Source organism: Metopolophium dirhodum, chromosome 4, assembly GCF_019925205.1.
Source record: "Metopolophium dirhodum isolate CAU chromosome 4, ASM1992520v1, whole genome shotgun sequence".
NCBI classification, from domain to species: domain Eukaryota; kingdom Metazoa; phylum Arthropoda; class Insecta; order Hemiptera; family Aphididae; genus Metopolophium; species Metopolophium dirhodum.
This window is the reverse complement of record NC_083563.1, coordinates 37,716,581-37,742,988: the sequence shown is the minus strand read 5'-3', so window position 1 is coordinate 37,742,988 and position 26,408 is coordinate 37,716,581. Positions and strand designations below refer to the sequence as shown.

At 26.2% G+C, this 26,408-nt stretch overlaps 3 protein-coding genes across 3 annotated transcripts; 2 read left to right on the top strand and 1 right to left on the bottom strand.

The window, feature by feature from the left end:
- Nucleotides 1–1,313: 1,313 nt before the first annotated feature.
- LOC132942951 (trafficking protein particle complex subunit 3) lies at nucleotides 1,314–4,885 on the top strand. Its single transcript, XM_061011673.1, has 4 exons — nucleotides 1,314–1,664; nucleotides 3,667–3,861; nucleotides 3,970–4,152; nucleotides 4,639–4,885. Exons 1-4 carry the CDS (start codon nucleotides 1,626–1,628, stop codon nucleotides 4,756–4,758), a joined length of 537 nt encoding a protein of 178 aa, XP_060867656.1. The 5' UTR covers nucleotides 1,314–1,625; the 3' UTR covers nucleotides 4,759–4,885.
- Nucleotides 4,217–23,062, bottom strand: LOC132942950 (HIV Tat-specific factor 1 homolog). Its single transcript, XM_061011672.1, has 10 exons — nucleotides 22,818–23,062; nucleotides 22,493–22,729; nucleotides 21,971–22,242; nucleotides 18,068–18,275; nucleotides 17,790–17,995; nucleotides 6,260–6,432; nucleotides 5,982–6,168; nucleotides 5,153–5,289; nucleotides 4,887–5,074; nucleotides 4,217–4,774 (listed from the first exon to the last, which is right to left on the bottom strand). The coding sequence occupies exons 2-10, from the start codon at nucleotides 22,704–22,706 to the stop codon at nucleotides 4,755–4,757; spliced, it is 1,605 nt and encodes a 534-aa protein (XP_060867655.1). The 5' UTR covers nucleotides 22,707–22,729; nucleotides 22,818–23,062; the 3' UTR covers nucleotides 4,217–4,754.
- LOC132943201 (snaclec coagulation factor IX/factor X-binding protein subunit B-like) lies at nucleotides 12,031–17,516 on the top strand. The gene is made up of 3 exons (XM_061012075.1): nucleotides 12,031–12,232; nucleotides 12,305–12,520; nucleotides 16,607–17,516. The coding sequence occupies exons 1-3, from the start codon at nucleotides 12,175–12,177 to the stop codon at nucleotides 16,861–16,863; spliced, it is 531 nt and encodes a 176-aa protein (XP_060868058.1). The 5' UTR covers nucleotides 12,031–12,174; the 3' UTR covers nucleotides 16,864–17,516.
- Nucleotides 23,063–26,408: the final 3,346 nt, after the last annotated feature.

The following is a 26,408-nucleotide window of genomic DNA, read 5'->3' as shown; positions in this document are numbered from 1 at the left end:
GATAAATGAAAATTTTACTGAATGTTGATATTTTCATTTGCTATACACCATAACATTTTAAAAATATTTTTACTTTTTTTGAGCTGCTCATGAACATTGTCAGTTTTCAATTTTTTTTGTTTTTTTTCCTATAAATATCAATAAAATTTTATTTGTTGGGTAAAAAAGCGTGAATATTTAATGCTAGGCTCCTGATATATTTTTACAATAGCAGTTGAAATAAATTAAAAATACATAGGCACAATTATTTTTTATAAGGATTTAAAGTTCAAATTTTGACAAAATGTATCAAATTTAAAATTTAATAATTATTTTGTAGTTAAAAATGTATAAAATGTTCAAATTTTATAGCTTAGGATTGACAATTTAAAACAAGGTTCCACATAAATAGGTTATATATAAATTACTTTATTCACAATAATATCATCAAATATACTTGGTAATATCATAGGCTGACTGACCGTTTTCGCTCAGAATCGTTTTTCTTATACAATGATATTATATTGTTGAATTCAAATTTAACACCATCCATTACAGTGACCCACTTGTAACCTACTGTACAGCAGAGCAACATTCACTTACCCACCTTTTTTATTTTATTTCACCCTTTATGTTCTAATAACTGATAAGTGATATACCAATATTAGTTTCCAAGTAATTGAAATTATTACTTACCTAATTAGAACATTTTGATCAAATTACTAGGTGTTTAATTCAAATTTTCAGTTTTAATCAATAATTTAAGTTAGAATAGTTAGATAACTTTTTATTTGCATTTCAACAAAAAGGTTTTTTAATCTATCAAAAAAAACCAACTTCTAACTACCTAAGTTAGTTATTGGACAGTTTCAGAAACTAACTTAGGTAGTTAGTTTTTTTATTAAAGTAACTTAACTTCAACTAGTTGAAAATAATGACTAACTTGCCCAGGTTTGATATTAAAAATCAAATAAATCATGGTTTGATGCGCATGTCTTTATACAGACTTTGAAGCGATTTAACATACATTTTGAGGAATACAATTCTAGGATACCACTTCTTGCTATATATATTTAGAGAAGAATAAAAACATTCTAATATTTGCTCTATATGAGCAATTTATTATTCCATGGCTAAATATATAGGTATGATCACATAGGTATTGTTATATTCTGTGGTACGATCGCAACTTTGTGATACGCAGGTGTCATGGCCGCCACTGGCAGTGAATATTATCACTTCGATTTATTTGCCAACAAAACCATACAAATTATTAATTTCTTGGCTAAATTAATCCAAAAATCACTGCCAGCTGAGATTCTTTTCCATTCTAAAACATGCAATAATTGTACGTGCGCAGCCCATAACGAAAATGCGTCTCAATGCGATCATACCTATATATTTAGCCATGGATACTATTAATTTAATCTATTCTGTGCTATTATCATCTATTATCTTTGTATCGTCGGTCAGATTATCATAATCTATAAAGTGATTAATAGTTAATACTGATTATATCAGAAGCCGATAGAAAATTGTCTGATGTTAAACATTCGTGGAAATATACAATTTTCTGTTCTGCGTTATTGAATCTTTTCGCATTGAACTTTAGTGTAATTATCTGTCCACAATTATCCACTGTGACCATGTCCAGACAGAACACAAGATTAGACGTTAAGAAAGTTGTAAGTACTTATTAATTGTTTCTTGTGATACTAAATTATTTTCGTTTTAAAATTTGATGTTAGTTATATTATTATAACTTATATTAAATTACAGCTCAAGTAACATTATTACTTATCTTATCGTTAGCTAATGACGTTAAAAATTGTATTATTCAAGTATCGACCATCTCATAATATGGGAACAAAAGTGAAAGGAATTCAACTCATCCTCAGTATACATATTACATATTTGCAGTCAAAACAATTTTATTTCTTAATTGTTTTACTTGAAATATGTATGTTTACTGATATATATTTTATCCACAACCAGGACTACTGACCTATATAATTTATTTTTTACTGCACGTTGCTGTTTAATATCCATAAAAACTTCCTTTTATGTTAAAAATTTACATTTTATTATTTCAACTATTTTATAACTAAAAAAATATATTTATATTACATATAATTCTAGATCATTGAATATTAACTATAGTTCTACAAGTATAGGTAATGCTAAACAATAATTATATCATGAGTAATGTTTTGTATGATTTGTTTCGGAGAAAAGTGATTTCCCTAAACTAAACTAACCTAAACAGCTGTTTTCTTTGAGTCTATTATGGTAGGTACTCATATACCAGTGTTTTGAGTGTGACAATTGCTTGTCTTGCTTATTTTATCCATAGCCTTGTAATGGGTGCTCAGTAGGTAGTAGGTACTAGGTGGCATCGTATGGGAAATACTTATTAATTCTATAAGTCTAGAATTATTTACATTTTCAGCTATTTTTATAATGCAAACAGAAGAACAAATATCTATGTAATGTTTTAAAATATACTACAAATATTATAAGTTTTTACTGAAAAAAAATAACACAAAATAATCTAATGAGCGATTGAAGTTCAAATAAATTGTAATAAATACTATATATGTATATATGTAAAATGTTTTCATTTTTGTTCACATGTATATTGTAACTGGGCTCGCTCGTTTAATTCTAATAAATAAATAAATATCAAATAATATACATTTTGTTTTAGACAAAAATTTGATCAAACTCATAATATTACTAAAAGAAAAAAAATCTAAATAATATAGGGAAATGAAAATAAAATATCATTAGAAATATAAATTGGCTGACATTGATTTTCATAACACATCCATTACAGTGGCCTATCTAGGGCTGCCGGTATTTTCAGTATCTTAGAATTTAGAATACCGGTATACCGTGAATCGGTAATTACCATTTTTACCACCTACATTTATTATTCATTATTTTTATATAATTTTAATGACATAATATAATAATTAATAGCCCTATCCTAGATTGGAAATTTTGAAACACTAATAAATTTGCCGAGGTACAAATCATACAATATTTTCGGTAATTACTGAGGTACAGTATTTTCAATAATTACCAAAAATACCGTACAACCGGTCATAAACACATACGATAGGTACCGGGTTCAAAATTTGAAATACTGCCAGCCCTAGGCCTACCTATTCAATAACAAGGTTTAATCGACACCATTTATCTACTATACAGCCAAGTGACTTTTCCAGTTTTTTTTTATATGTATTAACCTAGGTACTTAATAAAATATATTTTTAACTTATTTTATTAAGTTTTTTTTACATTTTTATGAAGTCTATAATATTGATAGGATAGTTAACCAATTTTAGGTACCATCTTATTGTACATTTTCAAGATTTAGAAATATTTAAGATTTTTTTTTAATTTTGTACACATAGGTAAATTAAATGTTTTACAGAAAACTTAACTAATAGTATAAAAATCTTAGACACATTATTGTATATTTATTTATACTTAATACCATTGATTTTAGAATAGACAAGAATCTATTCTATAATCAATATTAATACTAATACAGTATACTTCTTTGTATATCAGGGACACTGTACTTGTTTGTATGTTTATAAATACATTATTGTCCCACAAAATGATAAATATGTATGTTTGTATTTTAAAAATATTAAATATTTAACAAATTTTTTTCAGAATTCTGAGTTATTTACTTTAACTTATGGAGCCATAGTATCTCAATTAATGAAAGACTATGAAAATGTTGAGGATGTAAACAAACAGTTAGATCGAATGGGTTATAATATTGGTGTCCGTATGGTTGAAGATTTTTTAGCACGTACTAATGCTGGAAGATGTTATGACTTAAGAGAAACCGCAGATAAAATTCAGGTTAGAATTATGTATCCCTATTACCTATATTTTGAAACGTTTTATATCCTAATTATTAGACTTTGAACTTTGAAGTATTCATAATTTATCATAATCTTTTTATTTTAGTATGCATTTAAAATGTATTTGGGTATAACTCCGGCTTTAACTAATTGGAGTGCTGCTGGAGATGAGTTTTCCTTAACATTTGACACTAATCCACTAACAGAATTTGTGGAACTACCAGATAACTATCAAAATCTTAAATATAGCAATATTCTTTGTGGAGCCTTAAGAGGATCGTGTGAAATGGTATTTATGATATAATATTTAAAATAGACCTATGTGGTACAATAAAAAATAATAATAGGTTAGATACTTGGTAGCTGATTTTTAATGTTTTGATTTTCATGTGAAAAAATTAAACTGGAAGTTACTAAACTAGTATAAGAAAAAAAATAAATTTAAATATACTTATTATTTATGACAGTTGAAGAAATGTTGTATAAATAATAAGACTAATGTCATGAAAATAATTTCACAATTGAGTAAAATACTACTTAGAAGCTATTTAGAACTTGGTACAAAATATTATTCTACATCAGAATTATATAATTATACAAAACAATTTTTCTTTATATCATTAAACTGTATGAAAATATGTTATTAATATTATTTTCTAGCGCTTTATTGTGTTGAGCATAAATACAATTTATATTTTGACAATACTAATTAATGTTCAAATAATTTTTGTACATACAAAACACAATAAGTATTATAATTGGTTGTTGTGTTTAGGTACAAATGGATGTGTCTTGTTGGTTTGTGCAAGATCAACTTAAAGGCGATTTGGCCACTGAATTGCGAATTAAGTTCAACAAACGGTTAGAAGACGCCATACCTGCTGGAGAAGACTAATTTGACTCTGACTTATCTGTAAATTAAATAATTATTATAATATATTATGTTTTATTTTATTTTATACTTTATAATACTATCTCATATACTTGTTATCATATAAAAAAATAAATAGTATCTAAAATTACCTTTATTTTCATTATTTGTAGTTTGATTATTTGATGACATTTCATCATCACTTTCACCTCCACTTTTTGTTTTTACTGAGTCACTATCAGATTCATGAGCATCATTCTTTTCAGTACTACCAGTGGCTATTAAATATGTTTCCCATTTCTTTAAGCGCTCTTCAGTTTCTTCAGGTGTTTCAATGACTCTTAAAGTAAAAAATACACGAATATAAAGTATAATTAAAAATTAATTTATTTAAATTATTTAAATTTATTATACACACTTGTATTTAGTTTTCCCATCCCATGTTTCAGCAGTAATCTTTCTTTGTCCAAACCACCGATTATTTAACAGTAGCACACAAGCATCAGCTGCATCAGGTTCCTTGAAATTAATTTGAGCAACACCCTCTGGATGTCTCTTAAAAAATGAACAGCATATAGTTAAGAATTATATTTATAAACAAAAAGTTTGAAAACATCTCATCAGGCACTGCTGGAAATAGGGAAAGAGCTAAAAACAATAATAAACGGCTTAGGCTTTGTAAGAAAAATTGCGCCTAAATATTATGTACGGTTAAATATTTTGATAAATACTCCTGGAGCAGACCAGGAACACGCCAACCAAATAAAAATTAATTTAAGGCTGAAAAACAATGGAGGCCGATACTGGCTAGAAACCACAAATATTTTAATACCTTTGCCTCAAAATATTGTCTTATTATTTATTTGACTCTAGATACCTGATGGCCGACAAGTGCATCTAAAAATAATTTGCTAAAATATCAATATTTATGTTAGCCATCAAACCCTAGTATCTATGTATGAGTGATCAGTTGTCAGAAATGAAATAAAAAAGTTAATTTATTTTATAATTTCTATAGAATCTAGATATCATTATGTCTATCTTTCTTATTTGATTAAATATAACACGTATCATGTATGACGGGTATAATTTAAGTTTTGATAGAACTATGATTAATAGATTAGGTTAATAATCTAATATTTCACATCAGAACACTCAGGTAAATATTTAACATAGGTACCTAATCATAGCAGTTTAAATAAAAAAGAAAACTGACAATTCATAATAATATTATAGAATACACTTACATCATACACAACTACTTTTTTCACTATACCACATTTTGAACACTCTTCCCTGAGATCTCTTTGGTATTCTAAAAGTAATGATACATCGTTGTCAAATGTTTCTTTTTCAAATAAATTTTTGACGATCACAACATTTTCATGTTTTCCTCTTCCACCAATAATTTTATCAGGCCTCCAATCGAATAACCTTAAAGAAAACAAATAAATGGATTGTAAGAACTAATATTCAATATACATAAATTATATTTTATCATAGTAAGATGGAAAACATTAGGTACTTTTCTTGAATTTTTTTTATCTTTTCTTTATCTTTTCGCTTTTTCTTTTTTGGTTTTAATGATGGGTCATATTTTTCTCCACGCATTGTAAATTTTGCCTTTTCCACACTGATCTCTTTATCTCGAAATATGTAACCATCCAACAACTTTAATGCTAGATCTACTGATTCTATCTGAAAATGAATAACGAATAACAATAAAAAATCATGATCATAATGATAAAAACCGCTGTTATTTAATAGTTAAGCTGTTGAGCAACATGTTTTCCTCCTATAAAGCCATAAGTTATAAATGGCGTCATTGAAATTTAAAAGCTTAAGGTCGACTTAATGAATTTGTCATGTTATTTTCTGTTAATAGTGGACGTTAATGATTGCCATCATGTATAAACGCAATGAGTAATAAGTTATTAGTTAGGTATTTCGTTCATATACGATGGCATCATAAAAATAATAATATATGAATTATGATTAACACTAGAACTTGTACAAAACAATTAATAACCTCATAACTTGAATATATTGACGGATGATTGATAGAAATAATTGTAGGCCTGAGACGTACGAGGCCCTAAATAAAATAAAGAAAAAAATTGACCTTGTCATTCTATACAGAATACGACTGGCAACTGCAATGGCGAAATTTCAGTATATTTCAGACAGATATAGATACTTATTCTTGGATTAAGCTTTAACTGGAAAAATGTAAGACATTTAAAGTTCAAATTAGGTAAGTAAATACTTAAGAATTAAAATGCTGCCGTTTTAGGAGTAGCGACAAAGGCTCAGATACAAGATTATGGAAAGTACAATACGAGTTTCCCCTCACGACAAAAATAGAACGCCACTGGATTATAATATAATTAGTTTAGGTACCTACCTATATATAATATGATAGTTTATCCTGACATAACATAGGTAGGTTAATATTTGATTTTATATAATCAATGATATGTACTAAGTTTACCTGTTGGCTGTTACCGATTTAAGATTCTTACATTCATGCAAGCGCAAAACGCTACACAATCGATTCACAATTTAAAATGCATAACAATTAATAGTAATAAATTAATAAATAGTAATAATAAAGGCCTTGGGCTAGGGGTCCACATTTTAGAACTAAATAGTAAATAGTAGTATAGTACTAAATGAATACAATTGTCTATCTACTCATTACTTCTAAAACTCATGTGTATTTATGTGTGAAGTTTAAAATTTAAATTTAAATGTAAAAAAGGCAGGCAAGTGGGTGTCGCTCTGCTGTACAGTAGGTTAAAAGTAACGAATCTGCGCGAAGACAGTCAGCCTATGATATATTAGTATATTACTAAGTATATTTGATGATACTATTATGAATAAAATAATTTATTTACCTATTTACGTGGAATCTTGTTTTAAACTAACAATCCTTAGCTATAAAATTTGAACATTTTATAAATTTTTAACTAAAAAATCATTTTTAAATTTTAAATTTGATAAATTTTTTCAAAATTCAAACGTTCAATGCTTATAAAAAAAAATGTGTGCCTATGTATTTTTAATATTTTTCAACTGCTATAGTGATATTTTAACAATATATAAGGAGCCTTGTATTAAATTGTCACGCTTTTTGACCCAGAAAATAAAATTTTATTGACATTTATGGAAAAAAAACTAAAAAAATTGAAAATGTCCATTAACAGTAAAAATATTTTGAATATTTTTTTAAGTGTTGGAATTGATAAAATAAACATATGGTGTAAATTTCAAGTATCTATAGTTATTCGTTTTTGAACTACAGCAAAATAAGAAAATCGCTAAATGAGAAAGTTCATACAATTAATGTATTTTGACTTTCAGGTAGACATTTTTTTTTTTGATAAAGATAAACTTATGAGGAATCTTGAATTAAATTTTCTTATCATAGATTTAAAAATAAAATTTTTATTAATTTTTAACTCAAAATAATTTGCACATTTTCGTGACTTTCACGTATTTTGTCAAAATTCAAAGTTCAAACTTTAAACGCTTATAAAAAAAAAGGTGACTATGTATTTTTAATATTTTTCAACTGTCATTGTAACAATATATTAGGAGCCTATATATTACATTTTCAAGCTTTTTGAACCAACGAATAAAATTTAATTTACATTTATAGAAAAAAAATCTAAAAAAAAAAGAAACTGAAAAGGTCCGTAAACCCTTTTCAAAATCGATCGTGTATAGAAAATGCAAATATAAACATTCATTGAAAATTTCATGTATCTACCGTTATTTGTTTTAGATTTACACCAAAAACCAAAATCGATTTTTTTCAAAAACAGATTTTTTGTAAAAATTCTTGTTTTCCTGAAATTTTTTTTTGTTTTTGCGGCGCTTATGAAAACTACTGAGAAATTTTTACTTTTGACCCCAAGGCCCAAAGTATCAACTACATTCACCTTTCTATCAGAAACGATATTATTGTAGAATATCTAAGCATTTTTTCTGTCCTAAAAGGCGATGATAAAAAAAACCACACATATCATTGTAAAATCAATACATTATCATTGCTCCGCTTAGAATCTAAAATGTGTACCGATATTTTTTATCCCATGATTCACTGTATACTCACGACTATGATGTATATGTCTACCATACCTATACGAATATGAAATATAATAATATATATTTATTTAAACACACTTGTCACTCACACACCCATAATAATTGCATGTTTAACTAATATATGTAGTATAATATACATACCTACGTAATATGTATAATACATATAGGTACATTGTAATTTGTATTGGGGTATTGCTATAATGCTATGTAGTAATAATGCTTTCCAAGATTTTTAAATTGCTGCAATAGTAATAATAACTATAATATTAATTATTGTAATCATAAAAACTATTTTTTTTATATTGTTATTAATACATTTTTCAACTGGCATACCTGCGGTCGACTAACAAAAAAATGGCTTCAAAAAACCATTCGGGTTCGTGAATTGGAAAGGAGAAAGAAAAAATAAAACTAAAAATCGTCAACAAATACGACGAATTGACTAATTCAAAATTATTTTTAGAAACAAAATTGAAAATGTCATCGAATTTTTGTTTTGTTGGTCGGAGGCGCAATAACATATGATTTTCCAGAGCAGTAGAGCACCAACAAACATATATATATGGCCAAACTCCATCTATATACCAAGTGAGACACTCATTATTTCAAAATCTATTTACGTTATTTAAACATAATTTAAGTTGTTAAAAAACAACATTCTTTAAAAATATATATTTTTACGATTTTTATTGTTATTATTTTTTTAATTTCTTTTTCCAAACCATAATATTCTTTGAAGTAATTTGATGTATAGAATTTACCGATAAACGTGGAATAACGGGTCCACTACCCCGCTCATCAAAATTTTAAATACTATTTTTTTTAATTACTTCTTGTCCAAAATTTGATTTTTATAGATCGGAATACTCCGAATAGTATTCTACTAAGGAGAACAAAATAAAAATGTAAATTGTGATTCAAAAGAGTAAAAAACTTAAAAGACGTAAAGATAAAAAATATTATATTGCGACGACTTTAAATTACGTAAATATTTGTTTTCTAAAATATTGAGTGTCTTAAGTTAAATGGACCACCCCGTATAGAAATGGAGTACCTATTGACACATCAGACATTGTACATCCATCCAGCTTCAGCATTCCGAAGGTAACGACACGAGACAAGGAATATTGTCCAACTCATAGTCCAGTCTGTTCTATACTTGCATGTAACTACACAACCTACCCAACTGCTTACGGACAAAAAAACATTTGAAAAAATTTGAAATTTTCAACGAATTATACTATAATATACCAACTGATAAGTATATTATATTATAATATAATTAATAAATCATTAATTTTATAATTATATTTACGTATATTGTATATTATACAATACGACTTTAACGCGTCCAAAATAAATTTCTTAACTTTATTGCCTTCAAAATGAACATTTATCACGAAAATCATGATTATTCCAACATAAGGCAAGTTTTGAACATCCCAACTCTTACCTCTCGCCGTGCAAAAGCAGACTTAGACTTTCTAAATTCAATTCTAAGTGGTTCTTTGGACGTTCCTGATCTCCTTGCAGCCATACCATTCAGAGTTCCTTCTCATTCTTCCAGAAACCAATCACAATTTTATGTCCCAACCCACAAGACCTCGTATGGGCACAACTACACTCTACACCGCATGCTCAGAACTGCGAACAACCAATAATCCTTAGGCCACTAATTATACTTCTACCTTTATAATTATACTATTTATCTATATTATAACATGTATACTCTGAAATATTTATACTTTTATCTAAATTATTTATGTATCTAATTAATTATTTATGTATTCTACCTTACTGTGCTTATACCATACCTATTTGTAATAATATGTAAAATTGCCGTTTCGGCGTTTAATAAACAACAATAATAATATTATAGTCATTTATATTAGGCGTATACTATTAATGTAAAGGTTCTCTAAAGCACCTCTATAAATGTATGGCAAGTAAATTGATTTGTTTTTTACGTAACTATCAATATTCAATATCGCTTTTTTAGGTTTTTAATGTTTGCACCCCATAGAGTTTATAAGTAGGTATCATAAATTCCGCTATTTGCGCATACGTAATTATAATTTTTACATTAAATACCAAGGTAGGAAATAACAATAGACACAAAAGCTTTCGAGGAGTGGTAATTTAGATTAAAACAGTTTAACAATGAATAATTTTTGATGGTAATAATTATTTCAGGAAGGGCGTTAACTTGCAAATTATATTGGTTTTTTTTTGAGGAGTGTCTAGGGGGGGAAATGTCTGAGAATCATAGCAACTATCATCGATAATTGGTAAATATCAAATATTTAATATTATTACATATAGTTAATACCTATATTTATGAAAAATCAACGGCATAATAAAAATATATTTACGAACTACATAGGTATGTTATAAAATAGGTAGCCAGTACAATCGATTTAACTTATGTTTCAATACGATTCTGACTAAGAAAAATTAAAAACATATTATTTCGTCAACTTAAATATAAAAAATAATTGTTAGTTAAGTGGAGCATGCTCTGCTCTGTTGATATAATAATATGTTGAACATATTTTTTTTTATATTATAAATTCGATGATATTGAAAATAAGTATCGATGAAATAATGATTATAGCTTAAAAAATTAGAACAACTATTTTCAATGTCACGTTATTAAAATTGATAAATACCTATAGTTATTAGAGCATAAAAAGTAATACCTATACTGAAATCGTTAACCATTATTTTTTTATGTATATATTTAATATGTAATGTCTGTGATTAATTAAGTTATAAAAATCAATACCTATAAAATTAAAATTTGTCTTACCTTTGTTTTATTTAAGAAAAAATGCGTAAATTATACAGACGTTAAAATTAGTCAGACAATAAATTAAAAGACCAAGATACCTGCTTCAGATTTTCATATAAATACTTATTTACATTTAATTATTTTAAAAGAAAAATTAAAATTTTGAAAATATAAGAAGTATCAAGTATACATAATACATATCTTAGAAAAATAGAGATTCCTAATATAATAAAATAAAATATACAAATAAGACATGTAAAGGAACCTAATTAATAAATAATAATATAAAATAAACATCAAAATTATAAAGTACTTAAGTACCTATACCAAAACCTAACTAGTTTATATGAGTATTAATTTTTTTTCTGGAATTCATAGCGCGATGTTTTATAATTGGCTGGATGAACAAAACTCGCCCGAAGGTTGAATAATGAATAAAAATCGTAATACTGGGGAGTCTATAAAAACATTTTAGTATTGAAGTGTAAGTGATCTAGTAAAGATCAAAGTTTCTGAACGTTTTTTTTTTCTAACTAAAAATGAATTTTAAAATATTAGCTGAGTTAAAAAGTGTTTATCTTTATTTAATATTAATTGGTATGTTCAAATAACATGAAAAATATTTACATATTTGCCATAGCTTGAATAAATTTAATTTTTAATTTACAGTTGCGTTTTATACGTGTGAATCAAAATTAATGTACAATTGTCAAAACGGATTTTCAAAATTTGGAAGTAACTGTTATCATTTGAGTAAAGAAACAGCAACATGGCAAGACGCTTTTTTTGAATGCAAATATTTGGCAAAAGGAAGTAAACTCGTTGTGCTAGCCAAACAAGTGGATGATCATAATATTCGAAAATTTTTGAAGTATAGAAAAAATGGTAATTTTCTCAATTTGTTGAAAAGTTATTACTGTAGAGTGTAGGTAATACAAATAAAATAATTTATAAAGATATTTCAAGTTTTGAATACTAAAAATAAATAGGTAAGTAATCTTCATAAACCATAAGTTTATATATAGTACATTATTACCTATGACCTAATCACTATGTCAAAAAAGTGGTCTGTATTCTATACCAAGGCTTGCATTTGAAAAAAAATTTAGCGTTTATCGTTATTCAGAATTAAAACGTTATCCAAGTTTTGCGTTTATCGTTATTTAGAATAGTGTTAACGTTAATACCTATTACATTTATTAATAATAACTAATGCGGTTAGGTAATGACCCGGATACGGAATATAATATAATCAATGATAGTAATGATAGTATGCATAAAATAAATATTTCTACACTAAACCACTTTTATATAAATGGATTTTAAATTATTTCGTTTTGCGTTATTTTTCGTTCAATGAAATTCTATAAATTACGTTTTGCGATATTTTTTGTTCTAATGATAAATAATATATTTTGTTAATCGTTGTATTTTGTTTTGCAGTATTTAATTATTTTTGATTATCGCTTTCTGTTATAATTACGTTTACAAATTCCAATCGTTTTATTGTCAAATATAACGTTATTATAACGTTTACAAACCCTGCTCTATACACAATAATATACATTTATTTATAAAATTGTATTATTTGTTAGTATAATGACTGCCTAAATAACTTAAATGAACAAGAATTATTATTGTTTTTTTTTTGCAATTATTAAATACTCAAAAACTATCCTCATATAATTGTATTTTTTTAACTAATAAAAACGAAGAAGAAGAAGCATTACTTTATAGTTTATAAGGAATATATTAATACAGTTAACTAAGACAGTCACTGCAACATATTATATTAGTCATAAATTTTTTTTTTAATGACATGAATGCATAACAAAATATCAAGGCTCAATACCAAATTAAATTTATGTTTATAAATAATATTTTCATATTTCTATGAAGAATATTATTCTTAGTATTTCAATTTATAAAGATTATATTTAGGGCAATTAATTTATAAGTCATAACTTTTAGGCGTTTAAAGTTATAACTTGTAACTAATGAACCATACTTGTCCAAAATTTTATTTTTATAGATTGAAATACTCCAAATTATATTTTTCTTCGGAATATGAAATTAAAAATATACTAAACTTAAAAAATGATAACGATAAAAATAGTAAAAAAAATATATTATTTTTAGAAATGTTGTTTTAAAATGACAAAAAAATAGGTACAGGGAAACCTCGATGAGTCGATAAATGCCGTTCCCTTGCCTATACTCTATTCAGGATAAGAATGCCAAAATTCGCGTACGATTACAGAATACTGAGTCGTCGGGAATTATCTTTATTCTTTGCTAATATTATGTATAGTATGAACGAATACAAGCTAGTATATAATATTATATTATAGTATTAACTAACCTTATACCTAAGATAACTACCAGTGACCAGCGGCTCAATTATCAGTATTCATTTACGAATTTAGGCATTTTTATCCTGAATAGAGTATAATCTAACCTAACCTAACCTTAGCAAGTCGAAAAAAATGAAATTCTCTTGAATTTTGATTTATCGAGGTTCCGCTATACTTAAATAATATTTTCAAATAAGTTAAAATTATTGGTAATAATGCGAGTGTAGAAACTTTAAATGGATCACCTGATATATAAAAGTCAAAAATCCTATTAATAATCTATATTTATTTTTTTATAAGCGTCACTCCAAAGTAGGTATGAGCACTCCCTAGCTCCTGGATTAAGACACTGCCACACTATATAGCTATACTTTAACAGTTTAACCTAATTTTCCATGAATCTAAGTTTTTCACAAGTTATTTTTATCTAAGTTACTTTACATCTTAGTTAAATTTGAAATTTCACAGGTTATTTATTGGTTATTGTAATATATAGTGTCAGTTGTCAAGGAATGAAATTATTGAGAAAGACTGGCTATTAAAATAAAATAAATTAATTTAAGCATATTAATATGCTTATATATTAGATAAATATTTTATAATGTGGATGTATCATAATTCATAATAAGAAGGATTCGGACTTCTTGCATTAGCTTTTTTTTTTGTTAAGTCGTAGATTATTCTAGGTAATCTATACATTTGTTTTATGAAATGGCGAAATTAATACTAAGTTTGAATTTGCAATTTTTGCATATTTCGTCTTTCGTCGTATTTTAGAAAAAGTGCATATTTAAGTAATTTTTAATAAATTTGTGTATATTTTGCATTTTAGTATTCTCATGTACGGAAAATTTATATTTGGATAACATTCAGAAATATTGCATAAAATAAATTATGTTTGGGCAGGTAGGCACGTAATATTTAACGTAAAAACGTAGAGTAGACCAGCGTTTCCCAAACTATAGTCAGCGAATTATTATTTATTATTTTTAAGTAGGTTATTTTTATTACGGGGTCCGCAATAATTTTTACTAATTTTTACTCTAGGAGTCTGGCGGAGGAATAGTTTGGGAAACGCTGGTGTAGATTAACTTATTATCATAAAACAATATTGTATAGTACTACAGTGCATAGACGCGCTGAACTATAGTTACCTTATTATACGGATTAACTTTGTTGATAACACACAATAAGCATAATTAATATTTTTGGGGACATAATTGTAATAATTAATTATATAATGAACCAAATTTAATTTTAATAATATAACATTTAGGATTAAAATCAATAAATAATTTTATATAGTGCCCATCGCTAGTTATAACTTATTATTAGAGCCCGGAAGTTGAATGTTGATGCACTAAAAAATCTATAAAAATGCTCTAAAAAAATGCATTTATTATATGACATAACACTAAAAATGACCTAAAAATGTTTATATGTTAATGACCTAAATAATTAAATAACGCCCATAGAACTATTAGTCAATAAAATTATTTATTGATTTTAAAAATAAAAATTACAATTAATAAACATACGTAATAAAGTTGACGTAATAAAATGGTTTTTTTTTCGATTTGTGGAAAATATAAAAATATAATAACGACAAATAATTAACTCTTAATTTTTTCTCAATTGTTAAAATAAGTAAAAAATGCTTAAAAAAGTTTCAAAAAATAACCCTAAGAGAACGTCGTATGTATCCGCGTTTTTTTCCCGTTAACTCATAATATATCTAAATGTATGTCCAGTATTTCCAATTTTGTGTTGTTAGCTTAAATATTAGAGTGAATTGACCTATTATCAAACTTAAATATAAGAACATTATCTGTGTTCTCTCGTTGGTTTTATACGATATTTTTATTTTTAAAGCGAGTTATGAGTAATGTAAAATATTAATATTTAAAAATATTCATAATTCAGTAAAAATTAAAATATCGTAAAAGACCTACGAGAGAACACAGATAATGTTCTTACATTTAAGACTTGATAATAGGTCAATATTCACACCACAAACTAAGATATCTTATATATTAGTCCGTGATATACACTAACTATTAAGCTAACAATACACAATTGGAACTGCTGAACGTACATTTTGGTAGGTATATTATGCGTTAATAAGACGGAGACAACATAATATGGGGGTTCTTTTAAAAGTTAAAAAAAACTAGAAAAAAAACAAAAAAAATGTAAATTAGAAATTAAAATTAGTTTTATAGATTTGTATGTTCAAAAAACACGTAATTTTAAGCTAGAAAACCATCGTCTATGATGTCTAAGATGAAAAAGTCTATAAATACGTAATTATTTATATAGGTATTTATAATAAATTACTAATATAAATTATTGTGCCTCATAAGTTAATGAAGTTCGCCACGCCACTGCTATTTACTATGTAGTTAGTAGTTATATAGTTAGTATTTGTTGGTTGTTTCTATTATAGATATTAGATATATATTAATATACAAATTACTAAATTAAAGTTAAACACTTAAATAGTGTAATAGATGAAAATAAATATTAGTTGAACTTGAACATCATTTTAAATTTAAATCCAAATAATATAATTCTAATTAATCTAAACATTTTATATCGGTTTATTTTTATTATTTAGAAACAAAAGAAAGATGGATAGGAGGCATTTATGATTGGAGTCAAGACCAATGGAAATGGGCAACGTCAGGACGTAAAATTCGATACAACAGATTTGAAACTATACAACATTTTGATAATAACCGAAATGATCAATGGCAGTGTATATCACTAGATCCAAATATTGACTACAAATGGAATGCACAAAGCTGCTTACAAAAAAAAAACTTTATATGTGAAACAAAACCTCAACCAGAGTGTATGAATAATACAGTTTAGAAATATTAACTAAATACCTATTCGTAAAAAAAATATAAAATTTTAAATGCATTATACGAGATACATATTAAATAAATGATTTTAATAATATCAAAGATGTTCCTATTTATAACTTTTAAGGTATTCAACTATTATCTAACATATTCTAAAATTATATACTTACTACAATAAAAACTTTATGTAAACGACCAGTTTAGAACAGAATGTGTGTGAATAGTTGTCATTTCAGTTTTTGCAAGGTTACTAAACATTTCTTTTTTATGGTTGGACAAAAAATTCACTAGCCCGAAATAATACTATTCACAAACTTGGTTGACTTAAAGTATTATTAATAAACAAGGGTAAATACAAAATTAATATATTATTATACCTACAATTCCGACAAAATATCTTGGGATGTAAAAATTCTTCAAGTAGTGTATTGAAAGTACAGATATTTTACTATGGTACTAGTATAATATACAAATTACAGGGTATGTTTTTCAAGAATGAGAAAATAACCACAAATGTAACCTTAAAATGTATAGTACAAAATTGTAACCTAGTAAAATAAAGTATAGCATAATAATATGAAATCTTCAAAGTACATATTATTTGCACAGTACATTCAAATACATTTCTATAGGTTTAATATTAAATAGACAAGAACAAGACATAAGTATGTAATTAAAATGTTCGCTAAATAAACTACATTTTAACCAAAACTTAAAATTTTTAATAAAAATAGCAATATTCAATAAAATCCAATTGAACAGTAATACATTTTAGATCAATCATAAAAGTGATATAAATTTCAAAATGAAATAAATAAAATTGTCTAATTTATTTATAAGAAATTATTGAGTTTATTAAAATATATTAATGATCAAAATTTCAATCATTGTATTAGTATTTAGTAATATTATTATAATAAATACTTTTAATACCTTTATATATGTGCATAGAGCGTCTCCTTTAAGAATGTCTGTGCCTCTCTCAGTGTAAAGCTTAATTTTCATTTGACCACTGTCAATATCTTTCATGATCAATCCACATTTTTGCATTAAATCAATAAATTCCTGTTCGGTTATATCTAGTGGTAAATTTGAGACATATACTTTGGTGTTATGCTCTTCATCGATCTCAAACCAATCTATAAATAAGTTAAAAAAATTATTAAATAAATTGTTTACCTCAAATTGTAAGTATATTTATTTTTGTTTACTTGGTTCAGAAGGTTGTGGGAGTTTCCTTTTTTCAGGTTCAAGCACTACATCTGGAGCATTCAAGGTAGATTCAGATTGATTTTCTTTACTTTGAGCTCCAATAGTATTTGTTTTTAATGTGTTTGTAGTATTTACACTTACAGTAGAACTATCAGTTGAATTAAATCCATAGCTAAGTTGGTAATGGGCCATAAAATCATCATCAATCTACCACAATATTAAATAAAATCAAACACAATGTTTATAAATAGAAATATACACAATTATTCACAAGACTATAATAATGCATAATATATAATGGGACCGGTCCAACGTGTGATCTACCGATAAATGGCTATCTACGATAAAGTGTTGTAGGTAGAACGTGTGATCTACCGATAACAGATACCTATATTTTACACTACAGTGCCTACTATAGATACAATATGGATTTTACAACTTAATCTATATAATTTATTATCAATAAGATATGGATTTTGTGACCGTATTGTATTTTTAAAATATAATTAAAACATTCAGTTATCATTTAGCATTTGTTCGTGACTCGTGTCATTTCGTTTGTTGGTGAATTTTTTCATGAGTGTCTATAATATTTTTTAATTTAGTTAATTTAGTTTTGTACCGATTTAAAATGAATTCTACTACAACTATGGGATATTTATACAGAAATATAATTGTTGATGAATTTAAATGCGTTGAATATTTAAAAAGTAAAAACCTTTTAAGTAACAATCGTTTGGTTTGCTCAAAAAAGAATATTGATGGCACCGAATGTGGTGGACAATTACGTGAAACAAGGTCCAGTAAAAAAAGAAATTCGGACGGTACTTTAAAAAAAATTGTTACTATGAGGTGTACGAAAAAACAATGCCAAACATATCAGTCAATTCGCGCAGGAAATCCATTTTTTACTTATACAGACCTCAATGGTAAATGTCATAGTAATTTAGCTCTAACAGAAATAATAGAACTCGTCTGGTATTGGGTACATATGATACCAGTACATAATGCAGTTTTATGGACAGGTAGAAGTAAATCCACTGTAATTGACTGGTACAATCTGTGTCGTGATGTCGTTGTTGATCAGTTTTCAAAAAGACCAAAAATGGGAGGTCCTGGTTACATTGTACAGATAGATGAATCCCTCTTTCAGGGGAAACAAAAATATAATCGCGGTCGCTTACAACGTGGTGATTACGACCCACGACCACATGAAGATAGCGACGAAACTTCAAATTATGAAAATGAAACTCCGGTAGAAAATATCCAACAAAATTATGGAAAAAAGAATACAGGGACCGTGGGTATTTGGTTTGTGTTGTAATAATGACAATAAAACTGAACGACGATTTTTCATTGTGGAAAAGAGGGATCGACAAACGCTCTTACCAATAATAGAAAGAGAGGTAGAAATTGGTACAACGATTCACAGCGATCAGTGGCAAGCATATAGTTCTCTAAAGGACCATGGATTTATTCATCAAACTGTAAATCATTCTGAAAATTTTGTGGATCCAAATACTGGAGCTCATACTCAAACAATAGAGTCATTGTGGAAGTTAGTCAAGTCCAAGTACAATATAAAAGTCAATGGTGCATCTCCACTATTAGATCGCCAACTTAAAGAAGAATGGTGGCGGTCATGCCACCCGATACAAACACAAATATTTGATGATTTTTTATCAGATTTAAAAAATACTTTTGCAGTATGATTATAAGAAGCAATCAGTAGCATTAGACCAGCCATTTATTGGTAGATCACACATTGGACTGGTCCCTATATAATATAGTGATCAAAAATATTTTATTTTAGATTCTAAGCAGATCAATGAATTTATTGGTTTTACAACCCATTTTTTTAGAAAACAAATATTTTATAAGATCTGTTCAATTTGTACATTTTAGGGGGTGATTTTTCCTTTTTTTCGTTTTTGTTTAATAATTTAAAAAATATTGTTTTTGTATAACATTTTTAAACGATTTAGATTATTACGTTTTTGATAAATGTTTTTTTTATATTACTTCCAAATAACGTTTTTAATAATTTTGTTTTTCGTTTTATTTTTATATATACATTCTTATAACTTATAAGTTAGGTTAGGTATAAGTTATAATAGTAACGTACAATACAGGAATGCACTTATAAGTTAAAATTAATTATTCTAAATATTTAAATTTTAAACCTTAATTATAATTTATATGAAAATTAGAAAATTATAATTTTCAAGTTAAAAGTTATTTAAACTTTGAAAGTGCGTTGATAAAGACTAAAGACGTAAAGTGAAACACTTTTAAGATTTCTAGAGTAAACAACTAAATATTTAAAAAAAATTGTTATCTTATATTATATGTTATCTATTTATTAATCATTAACAAATATCAAATAGTGATAAACACCATTTCTATAGATTTCTTTATTGCGTAGAATCAATATTGCAAATTCTTTAGTTTGTATAATATGGTTTGGATTTTAGATTTTGAGCGGAGCGATGAATATATTGGTTTTTCAATAATGTGTTTTTTGTGTGTGTATTTACATGTAATTGAAATAATGCTTTGATTTTCAATTTCAGTATCTTGTTTGGTGAGAAAGTGAATATTGTTGGTACATTGGTGAGGACAAAATTTAAAATTCCCAGTAATTGTTGAAAACGCCGAGAAACACAAATAAAAAATTAAGGAAAACCGGGAATTTTTATGCAAAATACGTAAAAACAACAAAAATGTGCAAATTATTTTGATTTTTGACCTAGAAATTTATAAAAACTTTCCTTTTTAAATCTAAGGTTTGAAAATATAATACAAGATTTCTCACAAGTTTGTCAACCTTTATCAAAAAAAAAATGTCTTCATTAAAGTCAAATTACATTTTTACGATCAATTGAGTTTCATATTTTTACAACATTGCATATTCACTTGATTTCTCGTGTAGTGATATTCTTATTTTGTTGTAATTAAAATAACTGTAAATACATGAAAAATTTCACTGAATGTTTATTTTTTCATTTTCTATACAAAATAAAATTTTGAAAAAATGTTTACTCATTTTGAGCTGTCTACGTATAATTTTAAATTTCAATTTTTAGTTATTTTTTTTCTACAAGGTTCCTGATATATTGGTACAATAGCAGTAGGAAAATATTAAAAATACATAGGCACAATTTTTTTTAATAAGCATTTAAACTTCGAATTTTGACAATATCAAATTTAAAATTTAATAATTATTTTGTGGTTAAAAATTTATAAAATGTTCAACTTTTATAGCTAAAGATTGAAAACTAACAACAAGGTTTCACATAAGTAGATTATTCTGTAACCAAAAATCTCAAAAATATAAAAACACAGTTTTTTTTATTGTTATTTTATGTTTAAATGTGGAGGGAATTAACCCGTCACCGCTCAGAATCCATTTTGTATACAATGATATTATATTATTGAATTCAAATTTAATATCATCCATTATACAGTGACCCACTTGTAACCTACTGTACAGTAGAGGGACATCCACCTACCCACTTTTTTTTTACTTTTAGACTAAAATAAAGTGAACCATATAATATCATATATTATAATATTTTAGTTATTAAAAGATAATTATTATTTTTATTTATTATAAATAAAGTTCCAATTATTCCTATTGATCTGCATTTTTAATTATTATAATTATATAAATATCAATAAAAATGTGAGTCTTAGCTAGGAGTTGTATTATAAAGTTTTATTGAAAAGCACATATAGATATTCAGGAGTCAGAATGTTGTGGAACTTAAGAACTTTCCACAAGTCTGTATTCTTTACATTTTCAATGTATACACCAGTAAAATGTACGCTTGTTACTGAATTTAGCAAATTGTAGCTCATCAGAATACAGAATGTAGTAAGAAAGTATCATAATAATTTACCTTAGGAAACCATGCGTTTTTCTCTCTATCCCAAATATAAACTGTTCCATCGGCTGGATCAGTATATGTTTGAGTAATACCATCATGTCCATACTTTCCTTTACTCATATCTTGCCGCTTAACTGTACGCTGAGTTCTTCCTTTTTCATCATCATCATCGAATTCTTCTCCATCATTATTATCATCAAAATCTTTGTCTTCTACCAAACTTATGGATTCCTTTTTTTGTACTTCCCATTTATTAGACTTTAGATCCCACAAGTATGAAATATCTAAAATATTAATATTAAATTACAAATATACATTTAATTGTTTTGCCCATAAAATTGAAAAATAATAATGAAAGTATTGGTATAAATGTAGTTTACTGGATCAATTTTTTTTTTTGGAATTAACAATAACAAATTGTCATTTAGGTATTGTTATTTATAGCAACAACAATTATAAGTGTGCAAGCTAGAAAACAGTATTTGCCATTTGGTAAACTCTATTTATTGCTTAATGTAAATAGGACATAAATACTTGTTTGTTTATCGGTATATTTGTATGTTTTACAAATTTCATCATATTCATAGTTTTCAAAGCCTTTTTCAGCCCAAGTGCCTTTTTCCTTATTCCAAGTATACTCTTTCTTAGTACTTGGATCTGTGTAAAAACATACACCATCTATATATTTATAGTTACTGTCATCGGAGTTTGGAATATCTGGTGGAACTGATGTTGAAATGGATTCCATACTGATCTTATTAACTACAAGTTCTTAGATAAAAATAATAAAAAAAGGCATGAAATAAATATTTAACCTTGATTATTAAAAAATAGAGAATTTAAGTATTTGAATACTTACAAATTTCCATGATGAAAAACACAGCAATGTATTATAGGTAATTGCCAATTGGATAACTACAATATCCTACGATTACAAATAACTGTAGTTTAATATCTTATTCATTTTTAAAGTTCATACCCACAGTTAATTTAAACAAATACATAAATCAAAAAACTTTTTATTAATTGTAGTAAGTACTGGACTGTCTGAACTAACTATCAACTAACATGCAGTAAGTAGAGTCTACACATAAATATATAGACTATCAATCATAAAAAAAATATTTTTATAGATAAAATTGTTTATATTTAAAATGTTCTTATCACTTTTTCACTTATACTGAACAGTGATGTTACAAAAAATCAAAATACGATTTATCAAACACAAAATATTTTTTGCCACAACCACAGTCTTACATTATACACAACCATAGATAATAAAAAAACTCAAAAAATAGTGGCCAACCTGGGCACCCGGCATAATATGACCCATTGACCTATTATAACAAGCATAGACCACGATGATCTTCTCTACATCATGGCATGGGCCATGGACCTATGAACAGTATGAACTAATGGACAGCGCTTAGAGAGAGAGGATATACAGTGTAACAGAAAGAACTGACTTTTGGAAAAACTTTTGATCTTATCATCATTTAAAATTTTTTTTTTATACACATATAATTTATATCTATTTGCGCTACGCGTGTAAAAAAAAAATGTATTTTTATTTTTCAATACTGAAAGTAAAAAATTTTAAATTTGACTTACATTTTAGATTCTGAGCGAAGCAATGAATATATTGATTTTACAATGATGTGTTTTTTTTTTTATTTTTTTTTTATTTTTGTGTCTGTCATCACTATTTAGGACAGTAAAAGTGCTTGGATTTTCTTCAATAGTAACTTTTCTGATAGGAAAGTGAATCTAGTTGGTATTTTGGGGGGTTTCAAAAGTAAAAAATTCCCAGTAGTTTTCAAAAGCGACGTGAAAAACAAAAGAAAAATTAAGGAAAAACGGGAATTTTTACGCAAAATCTGTTTTCGAGAAAATTGATTTTGGTTTTTGGTGTAACTCTAAAACAAATGACCCTAGGGACATAAAATTTTGACTGAATGTTTATAATTGCATTTCCTATACACCAAACATTTTCCAAATATTTTGACTTATTTTGAGCTGTTTACGGACATTGTCAATTTCCATTTTTTTTAGTTTTTTTTCTATAAATATCAATAAAATTTTACCTGTTGAGTAAAAAAGCTTGAAAATTTAATAGAATGCTCCTAGGTTATTTTTTCAAAGGCAGATGAAAAAAATTAAAAATCCTTTGTCACAGTTTTTATTTATAAGCATTTAAAGTTCAAATTTTGACAAAATACGGAAATATCACGAAAATTAGCAAATTATTTTGAGTTGAGAATTCATAAAAATTTTTCTTTTTAAATCTAAGATTTCAAAATGTAATATAAGATTACTCATAAATTTGTCTACCTTTATCAAAAAAAAAATGTCTACAAGAAACTTAAATTAAATTTTTCACAAATATTCACTCGATTTCTCATGTAACAATTTTCTTATTTTATTCTAATTAAAAAACAAATGACTGTAGATACTTGAAAATTTCACTGAATGTTTATATTAGCATTTTGTATACACCGTAAAATTTTGAAAATATTTTGACTCAAAAATAAAGAAATTTAAAACAAGGCTCCACATAAATAGGTTATATATAAATTACTTTATTCACAATAATATCATCAAATATACTTGGTAATATCATAGGCTGACAAAAAAGATAGAGAATAATATTTTTAAGGGAATGACATGTCGATTTGTCGAAATATTGTACCAAAACAATTTAAACATAATTTAAATTTACAACATTTTTTGTTTATTTTGAAAGTCGAATACAAAGTCAAATAACAATAAAATATTAAATCGATATGTCGTACCCTCAAAAATATTATTTTCTATCTTTTTTGTAATAGGTTATTTTACTCTAAGATTACTTAAAAACATAGAAAAAATGATTCTGCGTTAATGCGTTTTGTACATGTTGCGCGTGGGCCAGAGAGAGAAAACAAATAGTGCGCTGACATCCTCATAATAAACATTTTTTAGTCGGAAAATAAATAAATCTCCCTCAACATTTATTTTTCGGGACGGTCCTGATTCAGAAACCCATAATAGGTAAAGTTATTTTACTGTTCTTTGATGACATCTTCAATGTTGAGTATCGAAGTATTTTTTCCATTATAAAACGTGACACATACACACAAAAAAAAACATATTAAATTGCACCTATGGCTCAACTTTATTGCTCATCTCAGAATCTAATATATACGTACGTTCAAAAAAGTAGTACATTTTTAATATATTATAACGGTTATATATATTTATTAGTTTTACACTTTAGATTATATGTACCTATATATAGGTACTGCAGGCCGCAGGGAGAATCTTTTTAAAAGTTAAATAGTTAAAATCCTAGTATCTTATACTTATATTATTTCAAAAACTATTGACATTTTTAAAAGTTTCAGTGTCTTGTGACTTGCATAGGTTAAGTCTTAGGTTTTATAAAGGGTGTCTACTAGCTATATTATATTATTCCATAAAATGTAACACTTTTTTTAATTGGTTCATTAGTTTATTACCTATACCAGTGGTGGTCAAATGATTTTGTCATGGGCGGGAGGATGTCAAGAGGATATTTCTGATGTTGTAACTCATGCACTATTTTATTTTTAAAAATATAATTTATGGTTATCAGATCGTAACATTGAAAAAAAGTCATTCCCTCCCAGCTGACCATCACTATTACCTGACATTTATTATAAGTTATAACTTTTGGATTTCAATTTCCAAAATTATATCTATTAACTATATAAGATTATAGTATTGTAATGTCTTATGACTCAGTTGCTATTTATAATTCATAATATAATTAATATAATTAATTAAACTTAATATAATTAAAGATAAATAAGTCATATCTTAAACGTTTAATACCACTTAAAAATAAATCAAATACAATAGGTACCTACTTAAGATTTTATATTTGTTTAGACATTAGACCTATGGGCCACGTTAACATGCATTTATCTAATTCTATAGTAAATAATCAATATTATAATATGATATAGACATATAGGTAATATTATTAAATCTAATCAACAATAGATATAAGATAATATGATGGTCTAGTGAATATTATGCACCTACTAACTATTATATTATTAACTATTAAATTGTAAACTGATAATATTATAGCGGCGATTATACTAATTACTAATTGGTCATGCCAAATGGCAATTTCCAATAGTGGATTAAAATATTAAAATAAATTAGATTTATTTAAATCCATCTAAAATAGTTCGTAAATCGTGACGTCACTGAACAATAAGCAATGGTGATGGCTGATTGTGACGGGGTACCCCTATAGCCAAGTAGGAATACTTATAATTTATAAAGTATAACATCAAGGCTGTCTATAGGAATGTTTTATTAACACATTTTCATTGGCCAATATACAGGACATATTATTATGTAGATAAATTCTAAAATATTATGTAAATATGTAATCACAAAAAATATATATAAAACCGAA